General features: G+C 50.2%; 1 protein-coding gene across 8 annotated transcripts in view; it reads right to left on the bottom strand.

Annotated features, from left to right (window-relative positions):
* The window catches only part of MTMR4 (myotubularin related protein 4), a 60,529-nt gene that overhangs the window by 32,067 nt on the left and 5,398 nt on the right, over positions 1-23,064 (bottom strand). For 3 of the 8 annotated variants that reach the window (XM_054208884.1, XM_054208886.1, XM_054208888.1), the window contains exon 2: positions 7,564-7,637. In XM_054208884.1, the coding sequence (XP_054064859.1) occupies positions 7,564-7,566 (3 nt within the window). In that variant the 5' untranslated portion in view covers positions 7,567-7,637. Of the gene's footprint in view, positions 1-7,563; positions 7,638-7,756; positions 17,208-17,234; positions 21,873-23,064 lie in introns of those variants that run through there. The other 5 variants (XM_054208890.1, XM_054208889.1, XM_054208885.1 and 2 more) reach the window with 5 other exon arrangements.

Below are 23,064 nucleotides of genomic sequence, written 5' to 3' on the forward strand. Positions count from 1 at the left end.
CCCTCTCTGGCCAGGGAGGAGAGGACAAAGGGGCTGCTTTCTCGCTGCTGAATACGACCAAGCCTTTAAGTCCTCCTTCCCAGGTGCTGCCGTGCATGCGGGGAGTAGCTGGATGTCTCCGGCTCCCACCAGCACCCATGTGCCAGAGCACGGCCCCACTCCCCTCGCTGACTGCCTGGAGGGTTGGCTCCCGCAGGAAGTTTCCCCGACTCTGGTCTAGCAACGCTTGCAAACATCGTGGAAATGCCTCGGGTACAGGAAAGGCGGCGAGTTGAACACCCAGCTCCCTGCCTCAGCCCCCCAGGAGCTGTTTTTTTACTACCTGCTCTTTGTCAAGTCCACGAGCAACCAGCAAGCTGCCCAGGTCACAACCCACCCCCAAAGCCACAAGACAGCAGCCTGGGCAGTGCCATCTCCATTTCCATCACCAGCTGCCACTCAGCCCCTCCACTGAGCCAGAGTAAGAATCTCTTTCTTAAAATGCAAAATTAAACCCCAGCCCTTCATCAATCCTCCAAGGCCCAGGCCCGACTATTTTGCTCAAATCATACCAGCTTTTTCACTCCTGGGCCACCAAAACAGAGCACAGCCTGTAGCCATTAAGCTCGTCTTAGATGTGGTTGCCCCAAAGCCACCACAGACAGCTCTACCTAGTGACACCGACAGCATCTCACAGAATCACAGAATGGTTTGGGTTGGAAGGGACCTTAAAGCCCACCCAGTGCCACCCCCTGCCCTGGGCAGGGACACCTTCCACCAGACCAGGTTGCTCCAAGCCCCTTCCAACCTGGCCTTGAACCCCTCCAGGGATGGGGCAGCCACAGCTTCTCTGGGCAACCTGGGCCAGGGGCTCACCACCCTCACAGCAAAGAATTTCTTCCTGAAAAAGGTTTTTCTCAAAAGGTTTTTTCTCAAGTCAGATAGAGGATTTGGGCATTTATCCGCAAGATCATTAAGTGTTAGATTATTCTGAGCTGTTTCGACCAAGAAAGAGCTTTGCAGCACCCAGACCTGCTGCCCGTTGTCACTGCAGGGTGGCAGTGTCTGGGCAAAAAGCCCTTGAGTGAACTCCCCGGCTGAGAAAGCAAACACACCGACTACCCCACAGGCCACAGTCATGTGGGCTTCACCATTCAGGACAAAAGCCCTAGAAGAAAATGCGACCACACCTGGAGGTGAGCCAGGAAATCCCATCACCACCTCGGCTCCGTCCCGCTCCGCTGTTTATGTGATGCACGGTGGGCAAACGTCTTGCCCAGCCTCAGGGGCACCCGACTCCAGCTGGCACTTGCAAACCAAAAGGCATTTGCATTACAAAGTCAACACAAGGAGAACAGCGGGTTATGGACAAGGTTATGGATTTGTCTCGGCCAAATTGGAGTAGCGGGAGAGGTGCCCCGCTCCCCGCAGGTTCTCTGCGGTGAACGCCAGAGGCCTGCTGCAAAACCAGAGCAGCAAAAGGTAGAAGGAACCTGGAGAGAAAGTGTACCTATAAAAACTGTAAGACCAATATTGTTTTTTTCCTGACATGTATCAGGAGAACAGCAACACAGCACGTCTGTCAATAACGGCTGAAGCACAGAAGTCTCTTTGGTACAGAGTCAGAGCATACATCACCATTTAACATATTAAGTGCATTCAACACACGACCAGCATTTACAACATACAAAAACATAGACAAGGCAGGTGAGAGCTCTGCTCCGACCCACGGTGAGATTTTTAGGACCAGCGCTCAGTTCAGGGCCTGGCACGGGGACCGTTTCAGCTCGAGTTGCAGAAGGACCTTTGTAACCCTAAGCTGCAGCTGCCCAGAGTTAAAAGGTTGTTCATCAGATCATTACTTGGAATTTCCAACCTAAGCTGACCTGAACATCCACAAATAGATCTTCTCCTGCTTTCGCTGGAATATTTTTGCACTTTTAGCTTTAGAAAAAGATTCACACATAGCTTAGGAACTTCTGCCCGAGAGCTGAGCCTGGTGCAGAGCAGAAGTAGACCTTAACCTGAAGTTCAGCAGTGTCTCAGAGGCTTGTGGAGTTTCAGGAGGAACCGGATTCAAACTCCACCGTTCTTCACCTCTTCCTCCAACAGTTCACAAAATACCTGCTCTCCTTTCCATGCAATCAAGCAGAGGAAGCCAGGAGGGATGTCAGCGAGCCCGCCCGGTGCCAGGCAGCCTGGGCAGCCAGGCGTAGGAACGCCGGGCGCTCGCAGCCTGGTTTAGCTGGCTTAGCTACAGGGATTTCCTAAATGCCACCTCAGATGCCTTCCCGGCTGAACAGCTGGTATTCACTCCATTAGTGCCAACCACTACCGGCCTGAACACAGAAGACAAGGTTATTTTCACATAACCGGGCTCCTCCGAGTCCACGTTCATGCAGGGGGAGAGAGAAACCTCCCTTGTTTTCTCCTAATCACTACAACCCTAAAGGTCTCTCACACTTTGAGGAAGAGAGGAGGCGAACAGAACATGGGCAGCATGTTCTTCAGGCCAGTTGGTGGTAACTAACCCTTTTTCCTCCCACGAGCAATGCACGCTGTTTGTGCTGCAATGGCTCTCTCCTGTGCCGCTCCTCCCACCTTCCCGTACTGCTCTGCTTCCACACTGCAGGTAAACAGCTTGCAACCTCTCTTGAAGGTCCCAGGAGGGATTTGGAGGCCCTAAGATAGCATAGTGCTTGGCAAAGATAGGACTGGCATTCAAGGGGCCATCCTGCAGCCTCCGAGGGAGACGATATTCCCTACGGAGACATGCCTGCACGCACCAGGAGCCCAGCACAGGGGTTCACAGGGGTGAGTTGCCACCTGGTCCCACACGCCCAGGGAATCCGTACTGGGAGCACAGGACAGCCACCGAGATGCTGAAACCTCTCTTGTGGCCTGGAGCCAGTCAACACCCCGGACTGCATCGTTTTAACCAAGGACGAGCCCAGCTTTCTGCAAGACAAGGAAAAGGGTGGTTCAAAGCGCAGCAACACCCACCCCCGGCAAAACACAGGCAGTCTCACACTCACAGAAAGGTGGAAGCAAGAAGCCAAAGGGTGAGAGAAGTGGCCCTGTCCTCTGCAGGGAGGTGCCACTGCCAGCGCAACGGACTTGGACTTCTGAGTACAGGTATACCCATCCCAACCCCGACATATCTTTATCCTCCATTTCTTTTCGGCACCCCAAATAAAATTACTGTAAAAACTCTTTTACTAGGTAGAGCGCACCACTTCCACCCCTTCTATGTATTATCATCAAATCGTCTAGGTTGGAAGGGAGTCCAACCATCAGCCTAACACTCACAAAACCACCACTAACCCATGTTCCTCAGCACCACGTCTGCCCAGCTTTTAAATCCCTCCAGGGATGGCGACTCCACCACTTCCCTGGGAAGCCTCTTCCAATGTTTGTTAACATTGAAAACAATGTTTTGGTGAAGACATTTTTCCTAATACCCAAACTAAACCTTCCCTGGTGCAACTTGAGGCCGTTTCCTCTCGTCCCATTGCCTGTTCCTTGGGAGAAGAGACCGACCCCCCCTGGCTACCCCCTCCTTTCAGGGAGCTGCAGAGAGCGAGAAGGTCTCCCCTCAGCCTCCTCTTCTCCAGGCTGAACACCCCCAGCTCCCTCAGCCGCTCCTCACAAGACTTGTGCTCCAGACCCCTCACCAGCTCCGTTGCCCTTCTCTGGACACACTCCAGCACCTCAATGTCCTTCTTGTGGCGAGAGGCCCAAAACTGGACACAGCACTCGAGGTGGGGCCTCACCAGTGCCCAGTACAGGGGGACCATCACTGCCCCAGTCCTGCTGGCCACACTGTCCCTGATACGGGCCAGGATGCTGTTGGCCTTCTTGACCCCCTGGGCACACTGCTGGCTCGTATTCAGTTGCTGTCGACCAACACCCCCAGGTCCTTTTCCCCCGGGCAGCTCTCCAGCCACTCTGCCCCCGGCCCAGAGCACCCATGGGGTTGGGGTGACCCAAGGGCAGGACGTGGCACTTGGCCTTGGTGAACCTCACACCATTGGCCTCGGTCCATTGACCCAGCCTGGCCAGACCCCTCTGTAGAGCCTTCCTGCCCTCCAGCAGATCAACTTGGTGTCCTCTGCGGACTTACTGCGGGTGCACTTGATCCTCTCGTCCAGGTTATTGATAAAGATATTAAATGGAATTGGCCCCAATACCAAGCCCTGGGGAACACCACTCGTGACCGGCCGCCAACTGGAGTTAACTCCATTCATCACAACTCTTTAGGCCGGCCATCCAGCCAGTTTTTTACCCAGCAAAGCCTACACCCATCCAAGCCATTATTAAGGGTAGGCTTTTCATCACCACAGCACAGTGCATCACCCCGCAGACGGAGAAGAGGCAAAGCAAGGGGCAATGGCCACGGATAGCAGGGATCTGGTAGCGCATCCATTGCACAGACTGTCCTAATCTGCCTCCAGCTGGAGAAAAATGACAGAAAAATTGGCAGGAGGAGGTGACTGTCCTGGGAAGGTACTCTGAGGATATCGGAAGCAAATCGACAGGAGACAGGGCAGCTCAGGCGGACAGCCTGGGGCTCCAGCAGCCACCGAGCCTTTGCCAGCCGCTGTAGGCTGAGATGTTCCCAGCAGCAGAGGTGTTACCAGGGAACTCTAGTTTATATCTGCCCAGGTCTGAATATTTTTGATGAAGATTAGGTAGGAACTGATTATCTAGATCTTTTTACGGGTAAGGAGAGGAAGGGAGAGACTTGTATCATTTAGTTCATCCTAAAAGTTAAAATTTATCCTCTCTGCTTAGCAGATACCTACATCAAGGTGAGATGAATTGCACTTAAAACAGGTTATTTCTATTTCTCTCCACCGCCCAGGCAAGGGTTTGACATAGGCTGATGCACAGAACTGACTCGCTGTGGCCAAAGGGACTTCTTGTTCTGCCTTCTCTACTTCTGTTGCACGAAGGGCATCTTTGTTTCAGGTCCCTCTACAAAAATAGTCCATTTCCTCAAAGCCTAAAGAGGTCCTTGGGTGAACTGAAAGGCTGCTGAGCCACTGAGGTGGCCTCCCAGAAATAAACCCCTAAACTTATGTGAAAAGAAGTTACTATTTTATACCCTGTAAATCAGGACTGGGATGGTGAATGCCATCTTTTCGTCTTTACAGGATGAGAGAAGAGCTTATAGATCTGTAATACTGCATTTAACATCTGTTCAGAAAGGTGCTCAGAGGTGAGCACATACCAGAAATATGAAGCAAGAAGCCTTTGAGATGAGGGACAAACAGACAAAAGTCAAGGGCTATCAACTCTGTATGCCAGCAAGAGGGGACGAGGGACGGCTAACCTGCAAAACGCCGCCTAGACTAACAGTCATGGTCCCCTCCAAAGGGTATTTCCACTCCAAAGGGTATTCCAAAGTGGATTTCCACTGTGGAAATCCAGATGTCTACAGTCCCAGTGTCCCCAGTAGTAAGAAAAGGGAATCTGCTGTGGGAGTTACGGTGTGCGGTAAGAGCTGAGCCCTGAGCTGCTGGCAGAGTCGCACAGCAGCTGCACTAACTTACCCGCCAGGTTAGTTTTAAGTAATGTATTAAGGTGCTGTGTCCTCGTTAGGATTTCCATTAGTCAAAGTTAAGGATTAAACCACCACTACTGCTGTTTTCAAGGTCATTTTCATCAACAGGGAGTCCTCAGTGAAGAAATGAGGAGAGTCTTACAATCAAAGCAAAGAAAGCTCTTAACCGACACTAGCCCAAGTGTTTGTAGCGGCACAAAGGGGAGAGCAGCTGGTGATCCATGTTTGGGGTGCTGCTGAGTAAGGGAGAAGCTTTTGGGCACGCCCTTGCTGACCAGAGGGCATTGGTGCTGTGCCCTCTGACTGCTGAGATCACAGGTAATTACCTAAGCACTCAGCATGCGTGAGGAAACAGGGTTTCCAACCAACCCTCCTCGCAGCTGGCTGAAGCAGACAATCCCACGGAGCATCCATTAACCAGCACCCAACCTCCATCCGTCCCTGCAGAACGGTGCTTAACTCAGGATCACAACCCTCCAGAGAGGTCACAAAAGGACTCAAAGGAGGTTGTCAAGAGTTTATATCAGCTCTCTACCTCCAACCGCTGACAGAAGCTCAGGTAGGTAGGTGGAGGCAAGTGCTTATTTGTACACCTTGCAACTATAAGTTGCTTTCTCTCCCTTGCCATGGGGGATAAAAAGCCTGTACTCTCTTCCCAAAACAGTGAGTGAGGGGGGTGCGGCTTTTTTGTTGGCTGTTCCATGTGTTTATTGACTTTTTTTTTTTCCCCATTCATAGCCGGATACATCTGCACCACTCTCAACTCAATCCCATCCAGAGAAGTTGGGGTTTTTTTTTTTTATGCACCCAGTCTGACACCAGGGTAATTCCAACTTGAAGTGTAAGACCCTTCACCAGGTTACAACAAGGCCATACTTTCATCTCTCCACCCCAGAGCACACTCCTCAACCTGAGGTGTGCAAGAAGCTCTTCCAACGGAAAGCACAAGACATCTTGAAGCCAAACCAGGAGCACGAGGATAGGGACTACACCAAAAACGCTCTGTGTGTGACTACTGGAGCTGACAGTTCAATTAATGCAGAGAGCACATTTCCTTCTCTATTCCAGCTGCTAATAGATCACATGGGGGACAATCCCATAGGAGATGTCACTGTTTCCTCCAGCAGTCTGCCAGATTTATTTTTTATTTTTTTAACATGTTTAACCTAAATTTTCATGTCCTCAATTTGAAATTCCAGCCCTTTGACTGTTTCTGCTGCTCTTCTCTGCACTCCTTCCAACATAACGATAACGCTTCTGGCAGTGGTGAGCCCGGAGCTGATGATAACACATTGTTACTGCAGCAATGCTCAGGCTCCTGCCCACCCACAGCCCAATATGCAGACCACCATGTCGCCTTCTAACCCTGATTCAAACTATCCCCCTAATGATGCTTTCAGCATATCTTCCAACATTCCTGAGCTCCAGCTTCCTTCCTCCCATCAGATCACGCACATTTTGGGTTATTTCTTGCTGGAGGCATTAGAGGCACTTTACCTGAGTTTATCAGCAATCTGGCTGTTTTGGCTGTATTTCAGTCTTTCCAGGTTCTTTTACACCATATTTTTCTGTGACTAACTATTGTGAAATTTCTGCTACTTTGGTGGCACGTTATTAACACGGTGTTAAATCTTTATTGAGAGATGACAGAGGAACTAGAATGAGAAACTCCAGCACTAACTTTGAAAAGCAAAAATAAATCAGTAAGCCACAAAACCTGGACGACTATGTCAGTAGTCCAAGGAAGCAAAAGGGGATTCCAGTCTTATTTACTTTTTTTGCCTGGTATGTTTCAGTAACAAGTTTAGGGGTAAACTTACCCTACCAACAGCATCTTGGCCACAGTAATAAAACCCCTCTGTATCATATTATTATATATAATACACAATACTATAGCACTCTTCTTTCCCATTCTTGTATTTAGTCTCATACATTTAGCAGCGGTAGAAAATTTGGACACACAAAGAAAGAACAAAACCACCCACAGAGGACTGAGGCAGACTAGAATATATACTCACCATCCTCAGACACCCTCCAAAATCGCCTGGTTCAATCACAACTCAGTCTCTTCTCGTTCTTCCACTAGTCTCACCTGCAGCGAAGAAGAGACAACCCAGAGCAGAAGTTTAGATCAACAGGAATGATACTTCAGTATGAACATAGAGGGGGGGGAAAAAAACCCCAAGATCCCACGAGGCCCACACCCTGTACCTATCGCTGCCAACCTCTATTTAGTGGCCTTTTCGGGAGCTGCTGGAAATCAGACTCAACACCGCAGGGGACACACCAAATCCCTTCGGTCAGGCACTACACACAGCATGCAGGGCTTGGTACCCACCAGCACACACCAACCAGTACCCAAGAAGTGCAAACAACACACCTCGGGGCAGCGGCAGGGAGCTGAAGGAAGAAAGACATGGTCATTACAGTTCCAGGACCTGGGTAGGATCCTTCTTCCTACAAAACTCCAGTGCTTGGAGAAGATCGCTGTGGTTTTGGGAGGAAATCATCTCTAAAATCAAAACTTTTCCTACCAAGGAGGCAGGGCAGGATGCAAGAGCTCAAAGTGCCATGCAAAAGCCAGCAGCCCCTTCTGCCACCTTTCCCCACATTAGCAGGGAACAGGTGCTCTGCAGGAGGGGAACAGCCAAGCAGCAAGGCTTGAGCATGGTCCTGCTCTAAAAAGATCCTTTCCAACAGCACTGGATGATCCCAAGGTGATCCTGGGATTTCCATGGAGGAACAGACCCTTCCTGAAGGTTTTCAGATCTCTCCGATATGGGATCACTTGATTACCAACATCTTTCTTGTCTGTCCAAATTCTGCCCTCTGTTCTGCTCTTCCAGCCCCACTCAGGGGACTGAACTACACGCGATTAAACATTGTCATCGGAAATGGGTTGGCAGCTGCTCTGTGCCCTCCTGTTCCCGGTGCCACTCACCCGGCTGCGCAGCCCCTTCTCTGTAGCACGGAAATCTGCACACGTGTCCCAACCAGTTTGAAAAATAACCATGTTTTAAGTGGGGATGTTCAGTATTTAAGTGTAGCCTGAAGATGGCTTAGATTTCACCAACCAAACCCGATTTGTGCCAGTCGCACCAAAGCTCCAGGAACACTCAAGATCTTTGGTAAGTTTTGCCACCATTTATTTTAACCTTTTTCCTCCTTAGATGAAATACAAAATGTCAACAAATGTGGAACTGGAGACAATCTAAACATCTTGCATAACATACCCCGCCTGAGAATTACTTCTCCTTCCACCATTGCGGGATCGGGTTGGCGACAGAAGAGTTTCGGAATAGCTCCTCAAGGCTTTCCTTCCACTCAGGGATTTCTCTCCCAGCCCAGAATTAAGCGAGGCTTGACACCCCTGCATCAGAAGGCCAAGCTGGATGCCAGCACTAAGGACTCATTTTTGAAATGTAATCATCCCGGTGAGCAGGCAGCATGCACGTCCTCCAGCTCCCCCAGCACGGCCACGCCACGCAGGAGGGAGCCCCAGCCGCGCTGCCAGCCAGCAATAATTACCCTTGGACTTTCAGCTGATTTCTCCTGTCCTGCCATGCACTTGATGAGAAAGGACAGGATAAAAGAATGGGAGTTCAGAAAGGATTCAAAACTTGTGCGCTATATTACCTGACATTTAAGAGTAGATCACCGAGTTCCAGAAAAATAAGGAAAAAAAAATCTATGATGGGAATTAACTTTTTTCCCTAGGAAAACAGAAAAAGCCAAACAGTGCAATATCTCACTTCAGACCCGGATCCAGCCTGTCTCTTTTCAACTATAAAAGCCTTTTTCCCCCACTATTTCGCAAAATGACCACACTTATCAGACTTCATATAGTGAAAAAAAAAATAAAATAGTAGTAGCAGCTTACCACACCACCAGCAAGAGTCGCTACTAACTGGCAACTTCCAAATTAGGTGAAAAGCACAATTAGCAAGGGAAGTAAAATGTTAAGTACGCTTTGTTCACTAGACTGAAGATATCTGAATTATTGATAACACCGAATGACACATGAGTACTTTTCCTGCAGTACGCTTTGTACCAATTTATTAAATCATCGCTAATGGCTACTTCAGTTTCTCACTTCCTTCCTTGTAGGAGAAGTCAGTCATCGCTAGAAACTGCGACTCTCTTTGGCTACGTCATGTTTGAGGATGTTCCTCCTCGCTCCCACCCCCCCGCTGCTCTCGGAAGCCAGTTGCCCAGAGGAAAGCAGGCCAGGGCGGCCGGGGCTCCGCAAGCCGCATTAGCTCAGCCCGCAGGAATGCTCCTCCGCCCCCAGGCCTTCCTCCTCCGCCCCAGGGAAGCCATAAAGCTGAAGGGGCTCCTGAGGATTTGTGGAATGAAGGAAGCCAGGGGATACCACAAATACCCCAAGTGCTGCTTATCCCACCAAGGACCTTCAGCACTACCCGAAATACACGTGGCTCAGTCCACCCATCCGCAGGCAGCTTTGCCCATGCGCTTGTGCAGCTCCACGTGCTGGCATCCCAAACACATCCCCCGGCTCCAGGGCTGGCTGTGGTCCTCCTCCTTTCAGAGGCTCCCGGCTTTGCCACTGTGGCCCCCCAGCCCTTGGGAGGGAGGACGACACCCCTCCAGGCTGGCACCTGCCACCTCTCCTGCAGGAGTCACATGTGTGGCCTCGTGTCTGCTCAAGGAGCGCTTTCCCATGCAGGAGGTTGGATTCCCCCAAAATCCAGGTCAGAAGCTTCTGTAAAATATCAGTCACAGGGGCCGGGCTGGAGCTGGCCACCCACTATACCCAGCCAAAGTGGAGGCTGACGCTGCCAAATTAAACCAAGAGGGGACCAGAGAAAGACAAGACAAAAAGGATGAAACTGGGGGGAAGATAAAAGAGCGTGATGCCCTTTCCCACACAGATGGAAACCACAGCCCAGAGCCCCAGGTGTTCTGCTGCCATGCAATCACAGGCAGAGCTTGTGCCCCACAGCTGGGGGCCAGCAAAGCCAGCAGCCCCTTGCCCTCCCCACTGCTCGCCTGGGACAGGCGCAGGACAGTGCTGCTGGTGCCGGTCCTGCTGACGAGGCCAGCAGGTGATGCTGCCTGACACACCGCAGCTGGGGGAAGCAGAGAAAATAACTCGCTTCACTTGAGCGTTTTTATAGCTTGTATCCTACCCTGGAACTACAAATCTCAGAGCCAAACCCTCAGATAATAAGGAAGTGTCAGGGTTGAGAACACTCGTAAAAACCTCAGTTTGCTCTCCCCAAGCCCATGTGACTCACGTGCCTTATTGCACACTTCGTTAGGCAAACGCCTGATTTCCTCCAGGGATCTTTGCCTCTCCCAGAGCGAAACAGAGCTGCAGGGACCGAAGCAGCGGCCGTCTTGAAACCTCTGCCCTGGTTTGCTGCTAACAGAGATGCAAGGGCTTGCAGAAAAGAGCCTGGGCAGCAGGAGCGAGCTCTGCCCGCAGAGCTGGACCCATTGTCACCCACCACCCAAGCCAGACATGTCACAGACAATCAGCGACTATTCTCCATTTTCTGGATTGCAGCTCCGGACTCAAACACCCGGGTTGCCTCTCAGCTACAAGCCAAGTCAAGGTGTGATACAAACTACATGTGCTGGAAAACCCGACTCTCCAAGCAAACAATTAGGCTGTCAAAAAATAAGAAGAAACATTTATTCTCTCTCTGCCTCTCCACATCTCACAGAGGTGCCACGAAAGCCTATCGTTGCTTCACCAGTGTGTATTTATGGGAGCCTCACAGAAAAGCTTGTGAAAAGCTTAATAGCCCTGCCTTCAGCAGAGCTTGATTAACGATGGCAAGCCAGGCTCAGGAAATGCTGAATAATACGGCACGGCAGGGCCGGTCCCTGCCATGGCCGGCCACCAGCACGCCGTGGGGAGCAGGGGTCCCTTGGGAGGGAGGAAGGATACCCATTGGGGCACATGGGGGTATTTTGGATGCGCATGTGGAGCTTTGGAAAGGTGGGAAACACAGCAAGCGCCCACTATGGCTTCCAGCCTCGTTAGCACTGCTGTGACATGGCTTTTGGTGCACCCGCCCCACCCCCCCGGCATGGTGGGTGGCCTCGCTGGCAGCTCCACGCTTCCCGCTACGAGACTCGTTTTTAATTGCTTATAAAACTTTGCCAATTGTTTGCAGTTGGAGTGAAGCTCTCTGCACTCAGCGCCTGCCCCAGGCAGTGATTTTGTTTTAATTTCAGCTAAAATAGTAGAGTTAGTCCTTATGTACTTAACCGGGAAAAACAAGTCCTAGTATTAAACAGATGTTAGAAGAAACAACCAGGAACCCTATTAGCCTTATTTTGATCCCAAATGAAACAGAACAGCCATCTCAAGCCTCTCAACTAATTAGAGGCTAAAAATATAATTGTCAGACCACATAGTTACATGCAAAGCGGATTGTATGGGACAGTCCTTGTTATTTTAAGCAAAATTACAGGTCCGAGGGCTCTTTCAAATGAAGACCGCTACCAGCTGGTTTCAACAACAAAAAGCTTTTTACTGATGAATAACTATTAAAAGAAAAGATTGGGCTACCAGAGCTTAGGAATGTCACAGTAACAGCAGATGATGATGACAAGTTGCCAAAGTATTCGGATTGCTCTGCAATGCTAAGTGACTGTAACTGAAGTGCGTACGGGTATGACCAGAGGCAAGGTATGAATTCAGAGACCCAGAACTACCCACAAGACGAAGGGCTGCTGTTTTCCAGGCCGTGTACCTTAGAGGACACCACAGTCACCTCCACACGAGCTGCCCAAGAAGGAGCAGGCAGAAAGTCTACTGCAGTAATATATTAAAGTAGTAAACAGCAGAGGCGGTGAATTGATGGCATTTCTGTTCCCAGTGCTGCTGGGGCCGTGACTACAACTGCCTCCAGGTGGCCACAGCAAGTTTGACGCATAAAGACAAAACCCATCTAGTCATCCAAAGCAAAAAACCAAGCTTGCATAAGCAGCTTAAAAAAAAAAATAATAAAAAGAAGACTTGCTCAATATGTTTAAGTATTTATGCAAAGTACAGGCAGCTCTGGGGAACTCTGCTGACAAGGATATAACTCAATCCAGTTACTGGTAGATGAAGTTTCAAAATTGGATAAATTCCATAAAGCTTATGAAAAAAAGCTGGCCTTTTTATTGATTAGAGTACTTAAAAGGGATCAGATACTATTTTTTGTGCAGGTCTAAATATGTGAATCCTGACAGGCCTGTGAGTAAGCAGAGCTGCCCACGATGCCCTTGGCACACCCCAGCTCCGGCTGCTCTTCTCGAGGAGATGGGTGACTCAGGATTACAGACCGTCTCACACTCAACGTCAACCTACCTGCAAGATGTGGGGAGGGAAAGGGATGTTCTCCCACAGGAATGCAGGTACCCCAATGCTGCATATGCATCACCCGTCCCAAGTACCAGGGGACGGTCTCAGACCAACAAGGAACAACACACGGGCATCATCTTGCTCAGCCCAGGGCGCAGAACCATGTCCTGCCCGAGAGCTGAACCGCCCTGACTGCCCCACAGCCACCATGGCAGCCAGGAGAGGGTAACGGCCTGCAAACCCTTCCTGGCCGTCCAACCCAAGAGTCAGTTCATGATTAAAATGCCCTGAAAGTGTTTTCCTTCCTGTTTAAAAACCTCTTTGAAGACTGATTAGGCTCCACTTGCATTCAAAGCAAGAATACCAAACATAGGATTGCACCTGAGAGATCAGACCAGGACACATAAAGCAGCTCTTTGCAGGACGGCAGAGAGACCAGGGAAAGCTGCCGCAGCCAGAAACATTCCCGACTACACAGCACCGTCCTAGACAGGAAATTCACCTTTTGGCCCCCCAAAACATACCCAGATTTGGCTAGTGCATCACTAGTCCTCATGCACATTCTCAGTCCAAGTTGATACAGCTGTGCAGTGAAGATGGCAGAAGCCGTCCCCTGAGCCAGTACCATTACTGGTCACAGAGTCACACGGGTGACATCGGGACAGGTTATCCAGCCCTGCTGGACTCATAGCTAGGCATCGAGCAGAGAAACAGGATAGGCATGTGCCAGCTGCAGAGGAGGGAAGCTGAACGTGTGCACATGGATAAGATTACTGTGAGTGCAGAGCAACAGGAGGATGGAAACCAGAGCCATGCTGTGAGAGCTGATCCCTGAGGGAGTGCCGAGGAAGCAGCAGAGTGAGGGAGAGAACAGGCAGAGCAAGTTTAAGGAAGGGATTTCAGGAGCACAACTGCCATGGAGTCAAACCTCCGGAACAGTGAAGGGGGTGAGGATAATTTGAAGATTTTGCCAAGCTCAAGGTTTTTGCACCAGCAGTTCTAGTAGAGCAGGTACAGCAGGTTGAGGAGAGGAGGGACTTCAGTCTGCATGGGCTACCTACAAGGGACTGACCATGAAAGTAGGAAAAAAGTCAACGAGTTAAGCAGGAGCAGAGGTGAGCTTTGGCTTTAAGAACGGAGACACTACACAGCATGGGGAAGGATTCAGAGGCAGATGAGAAACCGAGAATAAGGGGGAAGGGGAATGGTGTAACAGGGAGGAAGAGACAGCATGGGGTGAGAGGCAAGAAGAGAAGCCAGAGGAGAACTTGTGCCTGGTGCAGGGGAAGGAGAAGAGTGAAATGCAGGGAGGGAAGAGGGGATGTTGACACAGTATTTTGTCTTTTTCCCCTCTGCAGAAACAAGGTCCTCTGCAGTAAAAAGGAAGGGGAAAAGACTGGAGAAGCCAGAGGTGTGCCCAGAGCAGCCACGGGCTTAATGCCTGGCAAAGCAAAGCTCTTGTTTAGCGATGAGCAGAGCAGATCCAACATGAGCCTTGAGCCCACAACTCTGCAGGCAGCCTGGCCCCGGAGTGCTGCATTGGATGCGCCACTGCCAAAAGTGAGAATGAACGTGACACGTTTTGGAAATGTAAACAGATGAGAGGAGAGATGGGCTGGAGATCACAGAGCCTGGCAACAGCAACGCAGACCCTGAGGGCAGAGATGCTGGTGGCTACAGGGTCTCTGCTCGAACTGGGCTGCGGTGAGGACCCCAGGGCGGGACCAGCACCAGGGCATGGGCAGTTTCGGGGTTCGAACAGCATAGAAGTGAGGAGTGCCGAGGGTGAAAGAAACAGCGAAAGCGGCAGCCGTGAAAGGAAGGATGCAGGAATGCAGAAGAGGGTGTGGAGAGCTGGAGGGAGAAATGGGCAAGCAAGCCTAGAGCTCGGGGGAGGAAAATATCACCAGAATTTGAAAAATGTCTAAGTCAATAGGCTGGGCCAGATACATGCATGCAGTGAAGACCTGCCACCCATCTCTGCGCTTCAGGCCCAGGGAATAGCTTATTAGCCTGGGGACAATATCAAACCAGTCTAATGACAATTTGTTTTGTGGAAGAGCAAAGAAAAAGGCGAGGGGGAAAATCCTTACAGCACATCTAAGCTGCAGGACCACTTCTCCAGCACCACTGTGCCCATCCCATCCTTTCCTCCACCAAGGTCACCCTGCCACGTCTCGCTCAGACAGGAGTCAGGAGGGATGGATACACAGAGGAGCCAGTAAGAGTTTAGACCACATGCATGGGCAGACAGGCTGATGGACTCCAGCTTGTAGGACACCTATGGCAAGAAGGGTCCAGCAGTGCCACCCAGATGTCATCAAGGTGTGCAGGATTATGAGGGAAGAGAACAGAGCCCAGCACTTTGCCAGACCCCTAACGAGCACTGCTATTCATCACTGCAATGATTGTAAGCATAATTAATTTCAGCAGCATGCCTGCCTGCCAGCTGACTCCACTCTTTACATTAATGACAGTGAAATCAGACTTTCAAGGGGAAACCAGTAACTGCAAAGGAAGCCCCACATACCGCAGAGTGAGGACCATTAGTGTCTTACTCAAGACCATCTCCTTTCTCTTACCAAAGCTGTGGCAACGAAATACCTTCCTGTGCTGGTGAAGCAGCCAAGGAGCTGGGGACAGCCGGTGGCACCAGGTGGCAGCAGCACGCTAGGGATGCTCCCCTGCCAGGTCAGCCTCTGCCGCCTCCTCCATCTTCTGAACGAACTGGCAGAGAACAGGGCCTGGCGAAGGCTCTGCACCATGCCACTTGCCCTGCCATCACTGCACTGATTCATCTCCCATTGCAGACAACAAGAAGCTGAGATGCCAGCAGAGCACCAGACAGACCCTTCATTTATTCCAGGGGCACATGGAGAAACCATGGACCTAAAGAGCCCCCACCGCCCCCATGCCATCCCTGCCCTCCAGGCCTTTCATCCTGAGCCGGCAGAGAAGGGATTTGAAGCCAAGGCTCCGAGCTGAACTCTTCATAACCACAGGACTAACGGAGACAGGAAGCACAGCTTTGGCAAGCATTTCCAAAGCCCCCTGTAACTCCAGGCTGTTGTTCTCCAGTTTTGTTTGCTTTTCTTTAAAAAAGCAGTTGGGACATTTCGAGTCACAATTAAGCCTTTATTCAAGTACAAACAATTGCCTGGTCCCTACCCAAAGCGGTGCAGATGGACCCATCCCAGCTGCAGTCCAGGCTCCTGCCTGCTCCCAACCCTCTGCCTGCAGCCCTGGGGGGACGCGTGGGCGCTGGGCTCCCTTGGCTGCTGGCAGCCCCGTTACCTCCCTCCACACTGCGCCGAGCTCAGATTTTAACTCAATCTCAGGAAGGAAGCAGCAACAACTTCAAGGAAACGGTGCCTGCACTACTGAGGTCACATCCCAAGTCTCCAGCCTGGAGAAGTGCTGTCTAAACCAGTCTCTGTGCAAACACTCATTTCTTCGTATGCATCAGGAGAATTCACCTTTTAATTCCCGTCAACTCATGTAGCCTTTGACAGCCGCGGTTCTCTTTGAGAGGCAGTCTTTGTGACTGCAGAAAAAAGAAGCCTGAAATACGTGACCCAAATGCACCAGAAGGCTCAGAAATCAAAAGATAAAGTCCTGAAGTGTGCCGCTCCCCCTCTCCACCCTGCACCAATGCTCCCCAGCCAAGCTCACGGCTCTTCAGAGCACCCCATTGCGATGCGCTCGTACTCACCATCTGGGTATTTTAAAGTAATTTCAAGTAAACAGCAGCAACACAATTTCAGCCCAGTTGCTATTACAAATATAACTTCTATTATTCTTTTAAACAGGTGTGTATAAAAGTATTTTAGAAGTCCTGAGGTTTGTAAGGCATCTGCCTGCAGCCAGAAGACAGGACTGTTGGGGGAACCACAGCCCTCGGTAAAGGGGAGGCCAGGCAGGACACCTTTAGCATCCAAACTGGTACTACACTAAACTGGTACCTGCCTGCAAGCATCTGAATGCCCCCTGGGATTCAACAGAAAGTGTGTGAAAAAGAAATATTGCTGTTATTCCAGGTGATCATATGCCCTATAACGGTCCTGCAACACGACTAGGTTTGACAGCCCTGAGATGGCCACGCTCCCAGCTCCGGCTGTGTCTCCTCTGCGCTGAAACCCCGGGGCTTATTCTGCATGTTCTGGCCCAGGCCAGAATCCATGCACCATCATTCGCATACAAAATTTCTAGGAGATCCTGTTTTCTCCAAGGGTAATTTTCCTCCGCAGGAAGAAAAATGAACCATTTTTAGTTACTTGCATGAACACGTACGTGAAAAAGCTACCACCGAAACTAAAGCAGGTCTGAGAGGACAACAGAGCATCAAGATTTCTTCTCTTGACTCACCCAAATCAAGTCACCCAAAACAAGTCCAGTTTCCCCAGCAGCCTCCCCACAACCAGCTGCACTGACGAGACGAGGAGGATCCTGCAGCGCTGACAGTGATGTCTAACTGCTTGAAATGTGTCTGGGAACACACGTCTCTGCTGAACGCTCCTGGTGGAAACCCAGTTCCTCTCTAACACTTGCAATAATTGCACCATTATCAAATTAAATACACAACTCCACCTTCCACAGGAAGAACGCTCTAAAGCAGAGCGACAAACATCTGCTCGGGGTTTCTACCATCAAGCTACAGGAAGACAGATGACCACAAGATGAGAGGAAAACCCTTGAGAGTTGTTATTAATAAGCTAAGAGCTCACTTTCAATTGCACATTCAGCTTGAAATCTCTCGCTTTTTGCTGAGCATGGTCATCCAACGGTCAAACCTGCCAGCTCCTGCAGAAGTGCCGAGTTTGTGGGCAGCTTATCTGGATGGTACGTTATAATGACAGCTTGGACGTCCTCCTTCTTTGTGCCACTGCGGAGAGGAGCCCTCTCAGGACTTTGTGTTGTCACCGCTGCTCTTCCAACCAGGCACATACAGCAATGAACTCAGAAACTTGCCCTTCACAAGGCTTTTGTGGGGGTGGTTTCCCTCCCAGTACCAAGCAATACCTAACCTGGCCTTTAGCAATTCCCCTTTCCACCCTAAGCCCCCAAAATCTCTAGTTTAAGAAGGTTAAACTGGAGCCTCTGGTCTTTAATTTCTAGGTATCTGGAGCCTTCAAAAATGTTTTGCGCTTTAGCATTAGAAAATCGTCTGAAGGGATTGCCTTGCACACTGACCTGCTTTCAATTAATAAACTCACCTCAGATGACATGGGCAGGACACTAAGTTCAGGTGAGCTTAACTGCTACCATCTCTGCTCTCTACCATGAGCTTAACTGTTTCTAAAAACAGTGCTGACCATGACGTCCTCTCAAAAGGCACTCTGAGAAAGGGAAACCCCCAACCAATCAATAAAAGGAAAGAGAAGGCAATTTGATATATATAGCAAGTCCCCTGCTTATCTAGCAGCAAGAACTGCATAAATCACACACACTGTCCCTTCCCCGCTGCCAGCTTCCACCAGGACAGGGTATGAAGACGGCCACATGATAACCTTGGTACTGAAAGAAGCCTGAGCATTTATACTCACCTGCTGTAGTTCACACAAATTTTTTTTTAGCGCTAGGAACAGAGCCTGGGATTTCTTACCTTTAATAACTGACTGTATTAAAACTGATTAAGGATCAAATTCCTGCCTCTAAAAGGTTTAGGATAAAAATGAAGCATATCTAAACACAAAGACAAATCTCAGGAGGCAAAGGGATTTCTATCGTCTTTGCTCAAATACGAGATAGTCACCTTCCTCCCATCAGCACATAACTAACATGCACAGATGAAATCCTGTGGCCACCAAAACCAGCGGCAGATCTATTAGCAATTTCAGCCAAAGCCAGATTTTCCTCAGCATTGCGTTTTCATTTCAGCACACGCTCTGCCATGCAAGCCAGCACCCAGGGCTGCAGCACAGCACCTCTCTGTGCCAGACGCACCGGAGAACAGGCAGAGCCAAAAGCTGCGTCTTTGAAAGAAGCCAGAGTCACAGCATTCAAGGAGGTGTCCCGCTCCCCATCCTCTGTTGCTCCAGTAACAACCCTTTCTCTGCGATTTTTGGGGGCCAGGGGAAGCGGGAGCAGCAGCACAGCCATCCGCAGCACAAGAGCGGTGGGATCCCACCTGCCGGGCTCCCAGCTCCCCAGGGATCTCCCATGGATGAGCTGGCTGCTCGTTCAAACTCTGACTGCTTTGTCATTAGCAAAACATCCTGAAAATGTGACTTCCTCTGCTACAAGTCTAAGCAACTTCCTCTTGTATTTCAATAAAAGAAGGCAAGCCTACAGGCAGAACAGTTTCTGTCGTACTTCTGGAAATTTCTCTACTAAAAACACCTGTTGAAGAAGGAAAGATGCAGTAGAAGAGAGAGAAGGGGAGGGAGAGGGTTTAGCTTTTCATCAAGTCTGTGTTTTATTATAAAACAAAACTGTTAGTTCACTTCACAGGGCAAAAATACTTTTGCTTCCTCTTTTGCCTCATTTAGCAATGGCAATGAAAGCTCTGCACGCTGTTTCCTAACGAGGCATTTCGGCGATCTGCGCAGAACCTCTGCATTCAACAGTTTTATATTAAAAAATAATCTCCATTTACTCTCCTTGCTGAACAAAACAAGCTCTGTCTCAGATCACCTTATCCGGCACCGAGAGGTGCTTGGCTACCCTCTTTCCGATGAAACGCAGAGTGCGGGCAGCAGAAAGGTATCTGTCTGCCCGCTGGCGTGCCGGGGGGGGGGTGACACTCCCCAGAGAGCAGGGCTAGCAGGCTGAATATATTAACCTTTGGAATTACAGAAAGGGGAAAGAGCAAAGAACAGAAAAGGTAAGAAAAGATCTCATGCCAGTCCAAGAAGTACAAAGGACAGGAGGGAGGGGTATGAGTCAGTCTCTTGCTGGCACATCCCAGCCCTGGCATCTACTCCCCCTGTGGATACGCATCCAGTTGGTGCTGGCTGCCTGCCGGTAACGTGGCATTCCCTCCGGTAACGCGACATTCCCTCTGGCAGCTGCCTGCAATATGTCTCCAGGCCGCCCTGTAATGAGCACAGTACCTTGGATGCTAGAAGCTACTGGCTCTCCTAACGGGAACAGTCAGTGGTGTGAGTCAGCCACAGGCACAAGAAAGGACATTACCAATTCTTCAGACAAAAGCATGCCTGTTCATTCATTTCTTCTGATCATTTATTCGTCTTAAGGTACTGCAGGGGCTTCCCCGAAGGCCCTACTCCTCTTTAAGTCCATCATATGTCAGCCTGAGGCAGCTCCATTAATTATCACTTCCTGCACCAAGTCTCATCCCTCACCTTCAGCACGCAGAAAAGCTCCTCTCCAACATGGTTCTTCATGCTACCACCCTGCTGCGCTACAGACAGAAAGCATCTGCTCTTCCAGGGTTGCCACTCTGATAATTCACAGTATCACAAACAGAATCAACATCATCACTTAACGTTTAAGGCAAAGATTAATTTTGCTCAGGTCACCTCTCCGAATGACGCTGCCTTCCCAACGCTCCCACTGGGTATTCTCACCAGGCACGGCAGATGCCCACTCGAAGGATCACAGCCGCCAGGCTGAGGAACAGAAATGGGGCTGTCGCAGCCACTGGGACAGCATCAGCAGAAGAACCAGAGCAAAGCTGCTCCACCAGCAACTTTAAGGTACTGTTTCGACTCCAGGCAGAGGAGCACTTGGCACTGCCTTATGAGATGGTGCAATCTGGCAAAGTTACAGGGAAAGTCTGGGACTTGCTCTTTGGTCCCCTTGGGGATTTCTGCGCCTATCTCCAATACACCGGAGTCTCCCACCACGGCCCCTTCCCTTACCGCAGGACTTCTCATGAAAAGATCGTGTGTTCTTGCTGTTATGTGCCTTTTAGTTACAACTGCTGCTAGGACGACGCACCACAGGTTCAAAATCCCCTGGAAAACAGGGACTTCACAGCTTAAACAAGCACTTCTCCTTTGAAATCAAGGTACTTTCTCTTCCCCATAGGCAGCTAAATCCAAACATGAAAGCACAGCATACATCAATAACAGACATTCAGAGCTCAATATACTTTTCACCTGCCTAAGTTAGAGGCAACAAGGCCCTGAGGAAGGCAGCAGGGTGGGAGCTGGAACAGAAAGGATACACAACACTGGGTTATCCCAGGGATAGTAAAGCTCCCTAAATCTAGTAATAGAATTACTCTATCAAGGCACTGTACTGCATGAGCTCTAGTACCAACCCGAGCACAGCGGTGTCAGAGCCAGCATCAGTACCAAAATTCACAATCATTTGGTTAACATACCATCGGCTCAGCTAGGCTACAACTTTTATGCGAAGAGCCACTGCTGACCTCAGCTCTGTCCCTCTCCCTGGACACGGTGTTATTCCCTCTTCCCACAAAAGGAAAAGAGGCAGCACCAGAGCCTTGTGGAAACCAGGTCCACAGATGGAGGAGCTGCCTTGCGGCAAGCAAGCTGAGATTTCTCTTTGCCCAGACTCCCTTTCTCCCTGTTCACAGCTACTTGCTGGGTTCACACGGATATCCATGGCCTCCGGATGTCACTACATCGCTGGAGAAGGTGCACAGAAACAGGGGGCACTGAGAGCTTTCCTAGTCGCCTCGTCAGCCGCTTGTAAAGGGCGTGGATATGAAAAATGCAAACCAGTAGCTCCCCGACAGAGAAATATTAAGCGCTGGCACTTTCTAGAAGCAGATGATCTCCCTTCCATACCAGGCAGGTGACGAACGGCCTTGTACAGGTGAGAGAGATGTTTGCAGAGGACTGAGAAGAGCCAGGCACGTTGTCTAAAAGCACAAAGGATTCAAATAGACAGAAAGAAAAGCTGATACCCCAGACAGAGGGGACAAATAAATCGCCCTGCGGGGATCCCAGCCATTACAGCGTCTAACCCATTGGGACTGTAGGGAAATGGCTGCCCAGGAGCACGGCAGACACAGAGGCAGGCAGATATTCATCACACCAGGACTCAGCAGCAGTTCCCCAAGTCACGAGGATCTCAGCTTTAAAAAAAAAAAAAAAAAAAAAAAAAAAGGCAGCAGTGAACTGTAGCATCAAAGGAAATAACTCCCACATATAGAGGACATAAAAGTGTCAGGCTGTGACAAACCCTGGAGTCACACCACTCGTCGCACTGCAGGAGCATCAGAGAGGGAACGAAGGTCTGACAAGGGCCCAGATCTACCCAAGGGTGCAGGAAAGTTGACAACAGGATTCCAAAACATCAGCTGTACTTCAGCCCAGACAGAGGGAAAATTTAACACTCCAGGACACTGGTAATGTACAGCAGACACAGCATCTTTAGCAGTACATAAAGCATCTTTAAAAAAAAAAAATAAATCTCTGGTGCTTCCAGAGGACCTCACCAAATTCCACTTTGCTGTGCATCTTCCCGCCAACCCCTCCAAATATGTTACAGCTGTTTTTCCCCCCTCCAAACACAGCCTTCTGCACCCCCGCCACAGGCTGCTCCGTTTCACACCTGACTGCAGCTTCCTCCAGCCCTGTGCCTGAAGAGACTGACTTCCACCTACCCAAGCAGGACCTTCAGGGCAGCACAGGCTTTTTGGTCTGCACCCAGATGCCATGGGATCGCTCCAAAGATTTCAGCAAGATTAGAGCATTTTAGCCGTTGGGGAATTCAGTCTAACATTAGAGAAGGCAGGCAGAAGTGGCTTTGGCACTGGGGCAGCCGCAGCCCTGACCTGGTGGGAGGCAGGAAGGGGGCTGTGCAGTCTGGCCAGAAAGCAGAAGCAAATGATGCCGACTGGGGTGAGAGACAATGACTCCAGGGCTCCTTACAGCCTCCTAAACCTACAGCTGAACCCCCCGGATCACGAGGAACCCCTCAGGTGATGGGTGGTACCTGCAGGCAAGCCGTGCTGCAGGAAGCACAGGCACCGACCCAAGCTCAGGGCTGGCAGCCAGCCACGCTCTCCCCGAGTACCCTCGGCAAGATGTTCTCAAAACTGGGTGTAGGTGCCTCATAAATGAGATACTAAAGAGGACAATGGCTTCTCGGTCACATTAAGAGAGTGACATAGAGTTCTACCTGGCTCGTCACGTTGTGTGCTGGTGGTACCAAGTGCTATGTGCCAGTCATGCTCCAGCAATAAAGTGAAATTCCGCCAACCACTTTGAAAGATTTTTAAAAAAAAAAATTTATTGTGAATCCAGTTGAAATAACA

The sequence above is a fragment of the Rissa tridactyla genome, chromosome 7, assembly GCF_028500815.1.
Source record: "Rissa tridactyla isolate bRisTri1 chromosome 7, bRisTri1.patW.cur.20221130, whole genome shotgun sequence".
NCBI classification, from domain to species: Eukaryota; Metazoa; Chordata; class Aves; order Charadriiformes; family Laridae; genus Rissa; species Rissa tridactyla.